The 20,279-nt window shown below is 33.7% G+C and overlaps 1 protein-coding gene across 3 annotated transcripts in view; it reads right to left on the bottom strand.

Moving 5' to 3' along the window:
• Positions 1-20,279, bottom strand: part of LOC143245148 (dual specificity testis-specific protein kinase 2-like) — a 76,195-nt gene that overhangs the window by 9,259 nt on the left and 46,657 nt on the right. For all 3 annotated transcript variants that reach the window (XM_076491131.1, XM_076491132.1, XM_076491133.1), the window contains 6 exons: positions 11,325-11,474; positions 9,764-9,849; positions 8,717-8,801; positions 6,500-6,583; positions 4,513-4,599; positions 4,048-4,219 (listed from right to left, as the gene is read on the bottom strand). In XM_076491131.1, the coding sequence (XP_076347246.1) occupies positions 4,048-4,219; positions 4,513-4,599; positions 6,500-6,583; positions 8,717-8,801; positions 9,764-9,849; positions 11,325-11,474 (664 nt within the window). The remainder of the gene's footprint in view (positions 1-4,047; positions 4,220-4,512; positions 4,600-6,499; positions 6,584-8,716; positions 8,802-9,763; positions 9,850-11,324; positions 11,475-20,279) is intronic.

Below are 20,279 nucleotides of genomic sequence, written 5' to 3'. Positions count from 1 at the left end.
TTGTAAAGAAAGACAAACAGGATGGTTGGAAGCAATCAGCGTTTTGATATCATCCAGATTAGATCATAAATCTCGACAGTTTCATTGTATCAAGGTGGCCATTTTTAATGGTATGTTGGTGAATTGGCTGGAGAACCCTTCTGTATATGACCACGTCTTTTTTCCTTACTGTCTTTATTCAGGGGAGGTCTATCAACCTCCATGGATCCTGCCCTGGGTCGATTGGGTAGGTCTTTGTTGTTGGAAGGGGATTCCAGTGACTGAGAATGTGAGCGAATGACTGTTTTGCATCTTGGGGTGAGAGAAAAAAGATGCATCCAAAGAAATGTCTATACCTGGAACCAAAGAATGTGAATCTTGGGGTTTGTTGGAATGCATAGGAGGAACAGAAATGAGTGTAGAAGTTGATTCATCAACTTTTTTAACCATGGAAATCAGAAGGATTTTCATTTGTTTTGAGAACAATTCTCTTGGAGGCACAGAGAGATCTGTTTGCACTCCCACTGTAATTGTGGAACGAAGTGCAGCAGCACATGTCCGAGATGAAGTGGTGGACAGCAATTTCCAAGCCACAGGATAAGTAATGTTATGAGTCATTTTCAAACACTGCACCTCTTTTTCCTCCAACCATTTAGGGCAAGAACGAAAGTAGAAAGGGTGAGAACTATTGCAGTTAACACAATAGGCATCGTGGTCCTTGCCACCACATCGAGCACATGTCAAGGAACCATGACATGAAGTCTTTGAGTGACCGAACCTCTGACACTGGAAACATCGGAGAGGGTTTGGAATGTACTGCCATATCTTACAATAAAGATAACCTGCCTTGATGGTGGCAGGTGCACATGGTGATGTAAATGTCAAAACGAGGATATTTATTGGCAATGTAACTCCATCTTTGTGGGTGAAGATGTGCTTCACTGCAGAAACTCCTTGAGTAGAGAAATCAGCAAGAAACTTCAAATACCTCTCAACAATAACTCCTCGGGATGAATTCAAAGTAGCATGAGGTGTAACCTCAATAGGTATATCCCCAATTGCCTTTGAATTCAAGAGGAGTTCACTGTGTTGGGATGTCAATGTTTCAACCAATTTGTCTCCAGATTGAAGCTTCTTTATTGACTTTGAAGAGCCAGCAAGTCCCTCCAGTCCCTTCTGAATAAAAAAGGGGAACATTTGCCCTAAAGGTTTCTCTGAAAGAGAATGTGGGATGAGAAAATGAGATACAACTGGTGGTACAGATGTTGATGATTGATTACTGATCAGAGTCTTCAAGACATTTACCTACTGACTGTTTTTTCACTATTTTATTTAAATTTTTATTAGGAAGATCCATAGGAAAAAAAGAAAATTTCAGTGCTCACTGACCCCACCCACCATGGAGCCCCAGGAGGGGACGCACTACAACATCAAGCATGGACAATGCAGCAATGCCACGGTTTCATGAGCACTATACCCAAACACCAGCATCAGACAAAATGTACTCAACACCCATTGAGAACTTCCAACACTGGTACCTGGTTGACTCTAGCCCAAGTGGACCAGCCGATTGACCCAAGGGGGGCCACCCAAAGGCTGCCCGTCCACAGGAATTCAAACCCAAAGTGGTGTGTTATGGTGGAATCCCTCAACCACAAGGATCATCTCCTCCCCTTTACAGGTCGCCATGCACGTGGGTGGATGTTTAGATCCCAGAGGAGGTAACCTGAAAGAACAGAACCTTCCCTGGGAGGTCCCCTCACCATGTTCAGGAATCCACACCGAGGGGTTCTATTAAAGAACTGTTTAGACACACTATCAACCATGTTTCTGAGTCTATCAATATTTTCAAGACTATCTACAAACAAATCATCCAATCTTCTGTTACTGCAAGTTGGTTCTAAATGAGTAACTCTGACCTCTTCACTCTGAAGAGTTCTCATATCAATCCAAATATGATTTACTAACAATTTTATTCATATTCAGTTATATCCTACAAAATAACACCATACCATTACAAAAACAAAATAAAAATTTTCTTTGTTTGTTTACTGCTGATAAAACCCCAAGTTGAACCCTTTACTCTAAGCCTAAGAAGTGGATTTAGGTCTTTATATTTTTTTTCTCGCTTCTGGTTTTAAAAAAAAATCATAATATTTGGCTAATTAGAGAAATGTCTCCTATAATATTTGAAAATATTTGTAATTATTAAGTAATTATTTGGACAAGACCATTAGTCTAACACCACTGAGCAAATTTGTTTGGTAACTAAAAATATCTGAACTGATGGTTTCATTGTTACGTGAAACTTATTTCAAACTACAACTTTATTACATGGTAAGAGTCTAGAGATGCAACTTCATTTCAATGTTAGACAACAATGAATGTCTAAGTGTATGATCTAATTAAATAAGCTAGTATTTTCTGCTCTTTTTAATTCTCTGTATATGGATTCAATCATTTTTACTGATCTTGTAACCACAAATCTATATATACTGCAGCTCTGAAGTAACTGGATGTATCTTCAGAAAATATGACCAGCTTTTAGTAAGCGTTAAAAATAATGTTATACACAATATATATGACTTTTTAAATAAGTACAATTACTAAATATTTTTTTGTGGATTGCCCTAGTGAAAGGTGGTTTTCAATACTTCTTTTCATTGTAAACTTTTCATATTTCGTTTTCAAAACCTCTATAACCTCTTAAATATTTTTTTCTGCTAAAACTAAATGTAGAAAAATAATTTTTATCAGAAGTTGAAAAATATGGAATAAATGTTTTTTAATTATTTTCAATAATTATTACAGACTTTTAAAAAAGATTAGTAATTTTTCATAATTACCTCAAGCTTGTAATAACAGTTAACATCTTTTTTTATTTAACTGTTTTTAACTCTTTTAACTATTTCTAACTAGCATGACAAAGCAATAAATTACTTGGCAAGAGCTTAGTGCAAATCATATTCACAAAAGTATCAAGTTGCATCATATGCTGGCTATCACGCACACGCTTGCCTCGAGAAGTTTTTTTTAATAATTTCTTATTTACATTTTCTTATTAAACCTAACATGTATCTCACTTTTACCTTTTAGTTAGTTTGTTTAAAAATATAGCAATAGATAGAAATATGAATAAAAATGCAAAGTGTTTAGTACATATTTTAAGAGATTTTGCACTCACAGGTACTGGTTTAGTGAGCTTTTTTTTTCCCCATGATGTTAGTTGTCAAAATTAATTCTTGTAGCTTTAAATTTTCATTTTAGTATGCAATAAATACATCAAACACTAATGTCTGGCTTTTTAATTAACCTACATAGATTTTTTTTTAAATTCATCACTTCTCAGAGCGGTGGCTTTAGTCCACAACTATTTAGTCATTAAAGTGAATTATCAGCTTTTACAATTACAACAAAATAGAGAATCATATAATTTAACTACTGTAAAAATTATTCCTCACACTGATTATAAAGACATCCAATAACCTTCCCACCAAAGAGAGAATTATAGACATTTATTTGAAATGTTGGACAAACAGTGATAAAGTTTGAAAGTTTGTATTTTGACTTATCAATATCTATAGCAATATGTTTGTTATTGGTTCTACAATCTAAAGTCCTTGTAACGGAAGAGAAAAAAAATCTACAAATGAAAAGTAACAGTACCACCAAATCATGTTAATCTGACTGGTGCAGGCTGGGAAGTTATTTCAATAAATTCTTTAAAACTGAATAAATTAAAACTCAGATAATATAAAAATTTATAAACTATAATTTGTTGTTAAATTTATTAATGTATGTAGATAGTAAAAAAGTAGTTTTAACTAAATTTTAATTGTTTCTCAATAAAAAAGTTATGATATGTGAACTTTGACCTGCACATATCCAGATTTAATAGTGTAAATCATTCTGCAAAATATATTTTTTCTCAAAAAATTCATAAACAATGAACATACTAAGAAATAAAAAAAGATTATGAACAAATGTATATATAGTGATGTCTTCATTATTATACACAAATTACTCAAAATTAAAAATAATACAAAACTAAGATTAAGCAGTTCTCACAGATGGCTTGAACACTTCTGTAGTTTTCTGTTTCATCTTCATCCCATTCACCATCAGAAGGAGCCTGCTTGGCTCTATAAGATACACCATTGAGTTGAGGTTTCTCAGAATAAACCATGGTTTCTAACTCTTCAACTATTGCTTTGAATGATGGACGATATTTAGGGTCAATCTATGCATAAAACAAGTTCAAAAATATAATTAAACCTAGTTCTTTACCAATTAATAATGACCAAGTAAATTAAAACTAAATACAATAGTTTTTACGAGCCACATAGTTCCTTCGATTTAAAAGACACAAAAACAATTTTTGTAACAAATAATGAAAATCAAGAAACAGTATTTTTCACAGTTCTTAATTCTAGTTCCACCAAACTATTCACTGAACTAGGAAATAACAAACACAGGCTTTTAAGAAATAAACCAAAACAGTACAAAGGTCATACAGGAATAATAAATACTCACCCTACAACAGTGTAATGCTAATTTTAAAAAATCTGGAGGACAGTCTGGACACGTCTTGCTGAAGGCCTTATAGTCTACACCAAAGTTCTAAATTAGTAGATTAAAAAACAGGTAATGATGGAGGATCCTTACCTAATACATATGTATATGCATGTCTTTTAAAAAAAATAGAAATAAGTTTAAAAATGTGTGTGTGTCTCACTAAAACATAGCCTTTTATCATCCACTTCCTTTCTCACGTTATTGTTTCATCCTATGATATGATGTTGTGGAAAAGACGCCCTCTACCAACAATGAGGTTTTTTTTCAATATTTTATATATGATTTAAAATAATTATTACAAATCTCTAACATTAGACAAATTAATATTCAACTGATAATAGTTTTCAGTCTGTAAGCTTAATCTCAACCATTTGCAGCTTTTATATACAAGTTAACTAGTTTAATGGTAGGTTTTTAAAACAGTTTGTAAACATTTACAATATAAAATAGATATTGCTAAACAAAGTATGAACATTATGTATGCATGCCATAATTAATAAACTTTTCTTATGTAATGAAAATATATTTATCTTCCTCTCTGTAAGCACAAATTTTCTTTAAAAATACTTCAATCAAAATAATAAACAGGCATTTATTGTCACTCTGAACAAGCAAAACAAAAACATTAGTTACATCTTGAATACTGTCCTGATATTTGACACAATTTAGGCACATTTGATTTCTATATTCCTCTTTTCCTTTACGCACACAAGTTTGGTTTATTTTTGAATTTCACGCAAAGCTACATGAGGGATATCTGCACTAGCTGTCACTAATTTAGCAGTGTAAGACAAGAGGGAAGGCAGTTAGTCACCACTGCCCAACTGCCAACTCATGAGCTATCTTTTACCAATGAGTAGTGGGATTGACTAACATGATAGTGCCTTCACGACTGAAAGGGCAAGCATGTTTGGTGTGACAGGGATTCAAACCTGTGACCCTCGAATCACAAGTTGAGTGCCTTAACCACCTGGCCATTCCAGGTCTTGCATACACATGCTTTTAAATTACAGTACAAAACTACTACACAAGTCTTAGATAAAACTATGATTTGCAACATTTAGTATGACTGATTGTTCAGGATGTTTAGTATGTCATAATATTATTGGTTTTTAAAATAATAATTCAAACACATAAACAATTTATGCAATACAGAACAGAAACAGATTAATAAATCAAAAGCAGCACAACATATATTAGCATGGCTGACTGTTCTGATAATGTTACGGATTTGCACAACTGATTTAGTCATAATGTTGTTGCAGATTCACACAACTGATTTAGTTACGATGTTGTTGCAGATTCACACAACTGATTTAGTTACGAAGTTGTTGCAGATTCACACAACTGATTTAGTTACGAAGTTGTTGCAGATTCACACAACTGATTTAGTTACGAAGTTGTTTCAGATTCACACAACTGATTTAGTTACGAAGTTGTTACAGATTCACACGACTGATTTAGTCACAATGTTGTTACAGATTCATGATTTAGTCCTGATGTTAGATATACAAGGCTGATTTAGTTCTGCTTGTGACACATTAACATGACTAACTTAGCTCTGATAATTAATGAATCATATTTTACAAACTAATTTCATACAATAATCACCAATAATGCCCATTAATTTGTAAACATCTGGCATAAAATTTTCCAAAAAATTAATTTTTCTTTAAACTTTAGATGCATAAGAACCTGGTGTCAATATGTCAAATTAATGTATAACACAAACATACATATTAAAAACTGTTCAGACAAGAGTATCTTATTTAGGTGAATAAATAAATTGAAAAATCTCTAGAACAATAAATTGAAAAAATACCAACATGTGTAAATAATTAAAATCACAAAACAAACTTTACAAATATATCTTATTAAAATGATTAAACTCTCAGCAACAATTAATAACACTCCACACATTACTTGAAAACAAAAATTTAGTTACCTCTGTTCTTGGCAAAATATCAGGGTCTGCTTCGATTCTAGCAATTAACTCACACAAAATGATTCCATAGGAGAATATATCAGCCTGTAGAAAACACAACCATTTTAGTGTTAGTTCAAAACAAACAGATAATAATAATAATATGACCCAGTGACTACAAAGAAAGAAAGATGTATTCAAACACAATGTAACTTCAAATTTTACTCATTTAAAGTGTTTTTCCCTGATATTGCATAAACATGGCTGGAAATAAAAAACTATTATAGCTACTATGATTTGATTTGCATCACCTGAAAAGTATTGAGAGCAACCTTTTGATATTAAAGTGGCTGAACTAAAAAGAATCAAAGCAGTAGATTCAAGATATAGTACTTTAACTTTGCTTTGTTTCAAAAGGTGTGATGTTAAAGTGACGGAAATCTAAGTAGTTTCAAGATACAGTACTTTAACTTTGCTTTGTTTCAAAAGGTGTGATGTTAAAGTGACGGAAATCTAAGTAGTTTCAAGATACAGTACTTTAACTTTGCTTTCATTGTTTCAAAGATGTGTTGTATAAACCTCACAATAGCCTATGATGAGCCTTTAATTTTTTCAGAACGGTTAGAGTAGCATAAACAAATCTTTTGCTAAATACAATTAAACTACAGAAATTATACACAAATTATTTTACTACAAATACATCTTCTGTTTTTTTCTAGATTATTTTTACTATTTTATGTACCCTTTTGTCTCATCTGACAATGATGTGAAAAGACAGTAAGAAGAAGACATCAATGTCAAATCTCCTTCGGTAGATTTAGTTTCAATGTATACTTCTGGCAGATGTGGAAACAGTTATGTGTTTAAACTAATATTTTGTACTTTTCTGTTCAATGATTGTTGCTAATATAATGCAAATTTAATTTCTTTCACTAAGTTAAGAATGGTAATTATTAGGCCTACATATTTATCTGCTCTAATGTAATACTACAGCAAATTTGGGGTCTGCTTTTGGGGAATCCCTGGAAAAGTGTTTTCATGAAATATCCAGCTTCCCTTAGGGATTGAATGAAACATTTTACCTTTGTGCAAAACCTCATGGCCAAGACAATTTCTTTGGCCCCATTTATAAGTCAGTGCAACCAGTGACTCAGGAGTTGTGCGATGCAGACACACACTGAACCTTATTATATACCCATATAATGTTTCTCTCCGACATTGTATTAGAGGAACTTTAATATGAACTTTAGTAAATAGTAGCAGCACATTTTAAACTATTACTTCAGTTCAAGTTAATCTATATTTATAAAAGTATTGTGATAAATTACTGTTCACTAAGTCTTTCTAAAAATGGTTTGAAGAGAGGGAACAGGAAAAATCTTGAGAATAAAATCTTATATTTACAACTGAACACAGAGCTCTCTGCATTAAAGAATGTGTCACAACAGACTCATATTTTTATAATAATACCCTACTTCTAAATCAGCTCAACAGACTACTACTAGCATCTTCAATTTGTTTCACACCATCTTTATTATTTATCAGCTACTTAGCTTTTTAAACAATGAATATTTTTAAAAAGAGTTGATTACAAATACTTTCCACTAATAACCTGAATTAATAAACATGATTACATCAGTCAAAGTTATTTCACAAAATCGATTTATAGTCTACCAATGCTATATTTCAATATCTTAATAAACTTGTGCATTCATTCTTCCAACTGACATTTCATATTTTACATACATATATATATAAACCCAAGTGACATTTTATGCAACATACAGACTAAATGGTCAGATATAACACTATGTAACACGTGAACTATACAGTCAGGTTAACACCTTACACGACTGATAAGCTACATGGTCATCTTTAACACCTTACACAAAACACAGGGTAAAAGGTCAGGTCAGGTGGACATTATAGTACATGAACTTGCCCAAAATTCTTGGTGTAGCATATTCAAATAATACTTTCTATTGGACTTTTGGTGTAATTACAGTAACACTGAGTTAACTTATGGTGCAATTATTATTTCATGAAACATGTCTTATTTTCCATAGTTTTAGACTTCAGACAACTCATTCTGTTGTAACAAGTTTTTCTTACCAGAATTCACTAAAGTTGTTATAAATTTACATTTAAAAAACAAAATCCATCACTTTGTTGCTGCATAATAAATTTTATTTTTGTGTTTGCTTAATTTATATATATGTTAATTGTGATAAATCTCACCTTTTCATTGTACCATTCCCCCTTTAAGCACTCTGGTGCCATCCAGTAAGGCGAACCAACAATTGGAAGTCTGTGGGCTTGATCACTGAAAGAAACAAACATATAAAAAAAACTTAACATGAATTTAAATAACAGCACGCATATCTCTGTCGTAAACTTCATCTCTGATGCCTTCATCGTTTACACCATTTAACTCCATGTTCTACACTCTATTCTGACACCTCACAGTTTCTCTCTTACATACTTATTAGAAACAAGAAAAGATAAATTATACTCCAGGATGCATTTATTGCTCCAAAGTACAGCACAATATTTCATAAGATGCTAGTTCTTGGAAACTGAAATAGAACTTCATCAACACACACACTCATCATGTGGTTAGATCAACATAAATTCATTTCTTTGGGTTGGTCATAGATGGTATAGCACTATCGACATAGTGATTTGTTTGTAGCTTCAGTTATTCACATTTCCTTTTTCTAGTTCTCATCAATGAAAAGTGATAGTTAAACTAATAGTTGAAGTCATAAATCACAAACTGATTTTATTTGTACACAAGTGTTGTTTGTACACAAGTCTTAAAGTGTTAAATGCTGTGTTTATAGTTCTTCAATTTTTAAAACACACAAATCGCAACAGAAATTAATATATTATGTTTAAAATATTCATGAATTATTATACAAAGTATTATAAGTTACCTTCAATTACGTGAAACTTTGCCTTAAAACTGTTACAAAATTATACGAGAACAACTTCATAAAACTGACTTGACATTGCATTACAACATTATTTTCGTATTTTAAGACCCTATACATTTTTCGTCACTTACTGTAATTTACAAGAAATATTAAATATTTAGCTACCTTATGCTCAACAAATCAGAAAACGACATAAACATCACAACATTTTTTTTTTTTCTGTACATAGAAATACAAAAAGAAAAACAAGATAACTGTAAACAACTATTTGAAATGAAAGAATTGTTTGCAACAAAAACTTAAGAATCAGTTAGAAAACAGATTTTCTTCTTTCACTTCAAAGACCCACCTTGTTCCATCTGGTATTCTTTCTGCTAAACCAAAGTCTCCTACAACAGCAGTCAGATTGGTAGCTTCTCTCTTAATAAGAACATTCTGCAAAAAATTCACAAATCAAAAGACTAAATTTAAATCACTCGTTTTCGGTTTCAAAACAATACACAGTCTTGAAGCAACTGATTTGATTTAATTTTCTTAAATGACAGAATAAATTATTAATCTGTATAATTATTCAAATAATTTTTTTAAAGTTCATGATAACGTAAAAGTTGGCTCTTGTAACAAGATATGCTCAGCTGTAGTATGCTGCCATCTAGTGGGTTAACATGATACCGCTTTTAATGCATTCCAAAATAGGCTTGGTCATGTTTACACGCTGACACAGTAATCACGCAAAGGTTGGCCTGATTTATTTTTTTTAACAGATGTTAAATGTTTAACTCCTTGGTAAGACGGATAAAGAAGTGGTTGTTACAAGTTAACAAAACATTCCAAACTGATAACATCCAGGTTTTTCACTTTCATGAAAATGGAGCAAAAAGTGTTCGAATGTTTTATACTTTCGTAAATCCAGCCACATCAACCCTTTAATTACACTACATATTTTTTTAGCCATTTCCATTCTGTGCTAAGTAGTACTACGTTCAACATTAATAGAATTTTCAGTACAAGTCCGGGACGTTCGTAGTAAGGCCACAATCACGAGAATCTTATTGGGAAGTACGCCCACCCGGTGTTTTAGTCATAATCTATAATAAGTTTGTAAATGGATAACCCTAGAAACTGGCACGTAAATCGCCAGACTCCATTGATTGTTATTATTACTATTTATTTACATCTGCTACATCCAAAACGAACTTATCCAGTATCTGATCTATTTTCAGAGCATGTTACCACACTTCTCTCATTACTTCAGAGATATTTAACAGTAACTGTTGATCATGAGTGAAACCTGTTGTAAACATACATTTTATTACCATTATTCAAGCTTCACTTAACCTTCTTAACTCAATGATAAATTACATGTTGAGTTTCACCAATAATTGTTTGTTTCTTTGAATTTTGCACAAAGCTACACGAGGGCTATCTGCGCTAGCCGTCCCTAATTTAGCAGTGTAAGACTAGAGAGAAAGCAGCTAGTCATTTTACCAATGAATAGTGGGATTGGCCGTCACATTACAACGCCCTCACGATTGAAATGTCGAGCATGTTTGGTGCGACCTCTCAAAAATTGATCAAAGACAGTTAATAATCGAGATCTTCCTTACTCCGTATTCGGAAGTCTTGACATTACAGGCCTACTAACAGTTTGTCTGGAATTAAGCACAAAGCTACACAATGGGCTGTGTCCGTTATGCCTACCATGAGTATCGAAACCTAGTTTCTAGCAGTGAGTCCACAGACTGAGGGCTTTACTTAAAAAGGACAGTTTCAATTACCAATCTGTATTACTTGTGTCATAACCATTTCCAGACCCTCAGATTACGAGTTAAGCGCCCTTACCACATGGCCATACCGGGCCTTTACGAATGAATTACATTTACAATAATCAGTTTAAGACTTCAACATACCTTGGACGTCAGGTCACGATGGAAGACGCCTCTTGAGTGAAGATAGGCCATCCCACGGGCAATGTCCAACGCAAGTTTCAACCTGACTGCCCATGGTAGAGTTTCATTCTTGTTAAGGTTTAACTGCTCTAGACTGCCTCCGTTGATATACTATAGAAAAAAACACCAAAAAATATTCAATCGTTGACGTAGTAATAATCAAATTTAATCACAGTTTTACAACTCTTAGATAAGAAAACAATAATTTTATCTACGCTTCACCGGACATTAGTGAGAATGTGAAAAAAGGCCGTATAAAAAAGGGAAATGTTTTACTTCTGTATAGTAACAATTACATTATGTAACAAACTTTATTCAGACCTTCTGTAAATGAAAACGTGCAAATTTGCCCGTTTTTACATAGAAAATAGGTTAATTTCTAAATTTCATTATCCAGGTCACAAAAGCAAAGTTTGAAGGGAATAATGGCCATTTGCTGTACTTTTACAACATAAGCAATTAAGAAATAACACATATTATCCAGGAACAAAATCTGTGTTACATAGTGTTATGTTTCAACACATCATGCTCGCCATCGACCCCCCAGCTAAAACGAAAAAATATTTTATTTAGTTGGTACATTAAATATACTATTGGTACACGCCCTTGATAGCTTGACTAGTTCTCCACACGGTTACAATGTGTTATAGACACCTTATGTCACCTACACTATGTACGTCTGGTGTTAAGAAAAATGGATATATTCTACTTTCTCCAGCACTGAAATCTGGAAAACTGTCTCAGGAGTGTTAAAGTATACTGAATTTTGGTACCAAAAAACACGATGTCTTAATCCATCTGCAACTCATTTGGTCTCATCCTGGAAGATGTGAACCTTGTGGACCCAATGTATGTGTGCTTGAGAGAGTAGGTGTGTAGAAACATAGTGGGAAATTATACGCGTCAGTGGAGAAACACGTATTCTAATATCGGAAAGCTACTATGACACGCTTCACGTTCCTTTTAACTTCCCATACAGTAACAGTTCGCAGCGACATCACACCTGTACTACAGCCATTTTGAATGTGCATACCGGTGTTTCCGCCTGTGGACGCGAGACCACAGTACCTTTTGTTTGTTTAGAATTTCGCGCAAAGCTACACGAGGGCTAATTTAGCAATGTAAGACTAGAAGGAAAGCAGCTAGTCACCACCAACCACCGCCAACTCTTGGGCTACTCTCTTTCCAACGAACGGCGCGATTGAACGATACATATAACGCCCTCACGGCTGAAAGGGTGTGACAGGGATTCAAAGTTGCGACCCTCAGATTACGAGTCAAGTGCCTTAACCACCTGGGCATGCCGAGCCTTGTACGTTTTACACATGCCAATAAGCACTAGTTAACGACAACGGTTCCTATTCGGAATAATCACGTATAATAAGAAAATAAGATTCTATAACGACAGGAAGAACCGATATATACAGAACTTAGTGGTACAGAAAGTTTGAACGCTACAAAAAGTATTTAAAAAGAAAGTTAAAACTAGAATTAAAATAATTTTTATCCCTACTTTCCCAAATCACTATAATAATGTTTGTCTGAAACAAAGTATGAATAACGTAGTCTTTATAAAATGTACTGTTTTTTATTCTACTTGTTTCATTTTTAATAGCTATATTTTAGTACGTGGTTAATACCAGGCGTGGGGCGCACTTATTCCCAATTCAACTTTTACTCATCAGAATTTCTACCAACCTACCCTCGAATCTAATTATGTGCCCAAGGAAGCGTATTTAATGATTCTGTAAAAGACAGGTGTATAATGAACGTAATTTTGTAACAAAGTTTGTTTTAAAAATAAAATTTGCAAAGCTGTTTCTCATTTAAGAAATATGCTTTTACGTACGCAATAGTTAAACAGTATTTTATAGAATTATACAATTTATATAATATTATAATTATTGGTGAAAATGAAATACGGTTAGAACCAACAGTACGTTCCCTTCTATTCACAAGTGCATGAGCATACTGAAAAACACCAATAATTTACCTTAGGTGCGCCCCCCGCTAGTCCAGCGGTAAGTCTACGGATTTACAACGCTAAAATCAGGGGTTCGATACCCCTCGGTGGGCTCAGCAGATAGCCCGATGTGACTTTGCTATAAGAAAACACAGACACAAACACACACTTTAAGTGATCTTGAAGTTCATTTTAGAATTTTTGGAAAGCTAAACGTCAGGTTATCTGCGTATAGTTGTTCCTAATTATGAACTGAGGTCTAAGGAAAATAAGCGAGTCAACAACACCATCGGAAACGTTTAGACCGAATAGTAGTAATTTTACCATTGGATTGGGTTGTTTGTTGTGTGTGTTTGATATGTCGTTTGCAGTTGTTGTTTTGAATTGAGCACAAAGCTACAAAATGGGCTATCTGTGCTCTGCCCACCATGGGTATCGAAACCCGGATTTTAGCGTTGTAAGTCCACAGACATACCGCTGAGCAACTGGGGGGCATGTCGTTTGCCTTCAGCGTTCTAATAAAAAGATGGCGTAAGTTGGTTCTTAAATATTTAAGGAAAAACTTCACTGGTACAGACGTCACTGCTTGTTAATATTAAAAACTTCACTGGTACAGACGTCACTGCTTGTTAATATTAAGACAAATCTGTATGTACTCTCCTTCATATTCTTTGAAGAGAAATCTCAAATTTAATTATGTCACGTAAAAGTACTCTGTAGTGAAAATGTGTAATAATGATAAGAGTTAAAGCAGCGTATAAAACGGTGATTATAACTACTGAGTAAAAGTAAGGATGCAGAATATTTCATCACCACCACATCAATTAAACAAGTAATAATGGGGTCTTTCGTTCCACGCCAGGGATCTTCAGGCCGGCTGGGATACAGTAGTGATTGAAACACCTTCTATACTACCAAATCGCTTATAAACAACTGTTACGATATGAAATGGATTAAGAATTATATTTATGTAACACATTAGAATTATGCAAAAGTTTAACAATATATTACTTGTTTTTTCGCCACATTTTATTATTATTTTAAATTAAATATTTCATCATTCACAAGAACAAGCGAGATAGTTGTCTTAATCCCGTAGCTGGTAGTCACTTATATGACCCCCCCCCCTCCGCTGATACAGCGGTAAGTCTACGGATTAACGACGCTAAAATCAGAAATTCGATTCCCCTCGATGGGCTCAGCAGATAGCACAATATAGTTTTGCTCTATGGAAGCGCACAGTTATATGAAATATACGTTCAAAATTTCGTAACTATCACCTATCGTCAGATATATTAATTAAAAATTGGCCACATAAAATTCGTTTTATTTAAATAAAATAAAAACTAATTACTTATCTGACCAATCAGAACTTTACAAATCGTTGGCGTGGTTGAAAATACACCAACTACAATCGCGCAAAACTTGTATTCGAATTAAACGATCAAGAAAACTTGTAACATTTACACGTTGTTTCAATAAATCTGTCCTAACAGTATCAATTATTTTCAGCTCTGTATGTAGTGCTGCATAATATGTACTAATACGCTGCTGGCCAAAATCTTAAGGCCAAAGAACAAAGAAAAAATATGCATTTTGTGTTGTTAGACTCAACGTTGGAAGTTGTCTAAACCATCCAGGTTAAAAATTTTCTCATCAGAGAACAAAACCGTCGTCCACTTTTCTACGTCCCATGTTTGGTGCTTCTCAGCAAAGTTTAACTGAGCTGTTTCGTGGTGTGGAAGGAGGCGTGATCTTTGAAGACGTTTACGGTTTTTAAAGCCTTTCCCTCGTAGATGCCGTCTTATTGTTCTTGATCTGCATTCTGTGTGTCCACAAGGGCCTCAATCTATTTCAACGATGGGCTGGTGTCTTGCCGGACAACCCGTCGAATCCTCCTGCTCAACGCCGGCAAAATTTTCTTGGGCCGACCACTTGAAATTCTCGTTCCGTATCCCTCAGGGTCTTTTGGAAATTTACAACAGCAGTTTTACAACGCCCAATCTCACCAGCGATGGCACGTTGAGAGAGACCTTGCTTTTGAAGCTCGACAATTTTGCCACGTTCAAACTCTGCCAACTTTTTAGCCTTTGCCATGTTTTTACCCAATGCAACACAGGAGATGTCAGTGGGAGATGACAACGCTAATGCTTGAACACACATGACTAAATTTCGTTAAGTGTTTACCGATTAACGCTTCGTTTCAGTATGGTCTTAAACTTTTGACCAGCTAGTATTTAGGCTAGTTTCATGGTGTTCACATTTTCCCTATTAAATGCTAAAAAAAGTCTTTTTTTTATTTTCCCTTTTCTTATTTTCATCTTTCAAAGCTCGACTCAAATAAGTGGTTGAGTCTAACAACGCAAAATGCATATTTTTTCTTTATGTTCATTGGCCTTAGGATTTTGGCCAGTAGTGTATTACAAACACTTTTTAGGATTACTGGAGCCTAAAATTAAACTGAAAACGACAGTTTTAAAAAAAAAGATAGAAGTAAAAACCAAATGGCCAAACTCTTTAATACGCCAGTATTCCAAATCAGATACAAGATGTTGCTCCAGTTTAAGTCCCCAAATAACGACACGCAGGCTATATGCCATTAGCACGAATCTGTACAAAACAAAATCACTGACTAACCTTATCTTCTCTACATGTAAAAAAAAAATTAATTCGAAAATAATTTTTCAAGTCTCCTTTACCGGTAAAAAATTGCATTTTTTTTCGCCCGTGTGCAATGTACGAAAAAGCGAAAACTATACAAACAAACTGCATATTACATAAATAATTACATTTATATTCTGATGACAAGTGGTAGATTTTAATATACGTTATGAACTCATGAGCTTAAGTTTTATTATAGCCAGTCATATTAACACTAATGTTAGAAAGGCAAGAATCATATTTTAACTAATTAATCTTGCTAGAAAAGCGAGAATCATAACTAATTTATCATGTTAGAAGGGCAAGAATCATAAACTAATTGATCATTCTAGAAGGGCAAAAATCATAAACTAATTGATCTTGCTAGAATGGTAAGAATCATAAACTAATTTATCATTCTAGAAGGGTAAGATTCATAAACTAATTTATCATTTTAGAAGGGTAAGATTCATAAACTAATTGATCATGCTAGAAGGGTAAGAATCATATCTGCAAAAATATTTTCTGAAACTAATAAGTGTGAATGTAACTGACTACATTGAAATTATCAAGCCAGATATCAGATATGAATATAACCAATGAACACTGATTATCAAGCCAGATATGAATATAACCAATGAACACTGATTATCAAGCCAGAGGTGAATATAACCAATAAACACTGATTATTAAACCACATGTGAAATTTGAATATAACCCACGACCTGATTATTAAAGACAAGTGTCTGATTCGAATATAACCAATGACACTGATTATTAAGCCACGTGTGAAATTTGAATATAACCCACGACCTGATTATTAGAGACAAGTGTCAGATTCGAATATAACCAATGACACTGATTATTAAGGCAAGTGTCTGATTTGATTTTATCGAGTGTACATGCCAATAAACTTAACTTTAAAAATGGGTCAACTTTCATATAATTCCCTTTGTTTTTTAATATACAATTCAGCTGTACGAACCTTATCTTCATATATTCCAAGAATTATAAAAGAATTGGAGACTAATTCACTGTGTGGAGCATGTATCTTGAATAACACAGTACATTTAGAACTACTTCAATGTGTTAAAAGATCATAACTCCATACAAAAAAACAACAACGGAATAAACAAGTTTGATGTCTTTAATGGTAACACTGTGTTTTTGAGGAAAACGGACATACATGGTAATCGCACGTACACGCGGGTTGTTCTCATCCAAATCACGGTAAAGTGTAATGACTTGTGGAGTTGACGCACGTGGTGTGCCAGCACGCTGACCAGGTGACAGAAAGAACTAGTACGTGTCTATACATAACACGATAATGAATTAACAGAAGTGAGAAAATCAGTTAGGTGTTTTACTCGCAATTTATTCATGGAATGATATTGTAATTTCTAATTCTACCTCAAAGGCACGTGGGCTAGACGACCAGATGAGATGTCAATTACAGTCTTCAACGGCCGATAGGTGGATATGTTTTTGGTTTCAAAAATTCTTAATGGTAGACATTTTACTGTTTCTCGATTATACAGTGGAACCCCTCAAAAGCAGCTACCTTCGGGACTGAGACAAACTGGCCTGATTAGAGGGGTTCCACTGTACATAATTAGGAATTATGTAAACAAAAAACGGACTGTGATTGAATGACCGCTTTCAGGGGTGGCCGCTTAGAGGGGTTCCACTATAAATATATTTTATTGTTATTCTCAGTGTTTTTAGCACTTTTTGACAATTGCTATCTGAAACATCACTTCTATATACATATCCAGTATTGTATATAATACAATACCATTATACATATGCAAGTAATGCTTTACACGTTTATATACAAACCCAGTATTATACATATTGTGAACTGTCGTGTTCGTTCTAGCGTTCGTCTTCTTCACTATTTGAAAAGCTGTGCACGCAGACAAAGCTCAACATTCACTTGTGAAAGACAGGAGAATAGACATGAATAATATTTATGCCAAATGTTATTTCACGAGCAGGATATTATATACTAAAGTATTAGAAATTAATAACACTATTATTGTTCACATTTCAAAATGTGACGTAACTAAAAAAAAAACTTAGATTTACTGTATGTTGTTGTTCAGTGGCTCTTAGCATGACTGAAATACTCAACAATTGCACTTCGTGGTGGGTGGTATAAGTAACTCTGAACTTTGACTCTGAGTGAAACCAAGAGGGCAAACATGATTAACGTTTTCAATGTTCATGAAATCATTTAAATTGATAGATTAACACAGAGCTTTTCCCGTCACTGGGGGCGGGTACTTTTGCTTGTTATACATATGATACAATATCTTCCTATATAAGTAACTAATACATAATATGTACATATACAAACCCAAAACTGTACCTAATACATTACGTTACTGAATACGTAAGCAATGCATGACTTGTACATAAAATCCAGTACTGCAGACATAATACACTATACTGCATTTGTAAATAATGCAAGAAACCTTTAAAATCAATCTACTCGCATTTAAATATTTTTTATGTATTACAGAAAACCAGTATACCAGCCACTCCTCTACACTCTGTGTATAACATCTCTGAAGTGTGATCTATACAATATAATACATTGTTTATTTACACCTTATAATAAACAATGCACTAATAGTCTAATTTTTTTTAAAGGCGTTGTATATTTGAAGTAACCTATGCAGTAACGCCTGCCCCCACTGCGTATAATATATGTATTCTTTGTAACCCGTGTATCCTACTTTTTCAAGCCTAAAAAATCTTAAATTCACAGAAATTTCCACCAATCGCAAAATTCTTCTCGATCTGAACACGTGAAACAATTTTGGTGTTTTAAAATTATCACATAAAATGTGTGTATGTGTAATTACTTTTGTAAATAAGCTCATGAAATCTTGTCCAACTGACCTAAATATTAAATTTTGGAACAAAGTAAATGCAACGTATTGGTGAAAGGTTACCTAAAACAATACGTTCTTGGCAATCGACCAAGTGCTAGTGCTTAGCAAGTAACTCTTGCATCGAGCGAGAAAATTTAAATTTCGAATAAAAAATATTTTTATATAACTGTACAAGTACATCATGACTTGATTCAGTAACGCACTCGGATATATAGTAAGGCTTACTTAATATGAATAATTTCTTTAAAAACCGCACGATTAATAATTTATGTTTATTTCCCCTATGCCTTCCTACATCTACCCTGTAAGAAGGTGAATCTAAAATAACCCAAGCTCGTGGGCTGTGGAGCACGTGAACATACCGTGGATTCTCTAGTACGAGGAGCTAACACACTTTAATAACCCCTTCTGCTCCAAAACTTCGACAAATCAATAAAGAACGGAAACGGCCAGATGCCAACTGGATCAGAAAGAGGTCAAAGAACTCTTAACATCTCGTTGTTGATGCAGGTTCGTCTCAATGATGCTCAAGATATTTATCGAATCAATACAACCCAGAAATTCGTTCAATGATTAGTTTTAAACACATAACATCACGACACAAGAAATGGCAGATAAATCATGTCTCATCACATAAATAAATAACAATCACATAGTTTAACAGACACATAAAAACGTACACATCTAGAAGTCCTAGATCTAATGATAACTGACCATCGTAACAATGCAAAAAAAATATCTCCGGGGTTCACAATCGAGGTTCGTAATCCGATATACATAATAATAATAAATATTTTGTTTTAAACCTCTTTGAGACTCTTTGGCGTCGTCGTAAATATAGAAGAAAAAAATTTGTTTAGTGTGAGCCAACATATACAAAAACTTGGCATGCATACATGTCTCTGAAAACCATGAAAATGTGCGTTTTTCCTTCGAGCACAAAGCTGCAACATGGGCTTTATTCGTTGTGCCCACTGCAAGGTTCGAAATTTGAAATAAATATATAGAATAAAACTTGAACTTAACAAAACATCTTTAAACATTAGTTAAATATTACAAATAATTAACTTTTTGAATGGTTAAAACTTAAACTTTTTATTATTTATTTTGAGCCTGGTTAGCTGGTTAGATGAAAGTACTTAATTTTAATTGGTAAGACTGTTTAAAACTTTGTTTTTTCGTTTTTAAAAGAATACCCATTACTAAAATCTTGCTATAAAACTTCCATAGCGTTTGAAACTTAGTAATGGCTAATGACGACGCGACATCTTTACTTTCATCAAGTCTCGAACAAACCAATTTCTGAACGTTGGTTCTGGTACAAAAATAATAATTCATGGCTAGATAAATAAGGAAAGATGTAATGGTTGTATAACAAATGAATGGATATCAACCATTTTCAAACCTGTGATG

This window comes from Tachypleus tridentatus, chromosome 2 (genome assembly GCF_004210375.1).
Source record: "Tachypleus tridentatus isolate NWPU-2018 chromosome 2, ASM421037v1, whole genome shotgun sequence".
Classification (NCBI taxonomy): domain Eukaryota; kingdom Metazoa; phylum Arthropoda; class Merostomata; order Xiphosura; family Limulidae; genus Tachypleus; species Tachypleus tridentatus.
The sequence above is the reverse complement of the archived record's forward strand: the minus strand, read 5'-3'. Positions and strand labels throughout refer to the sequence as shown.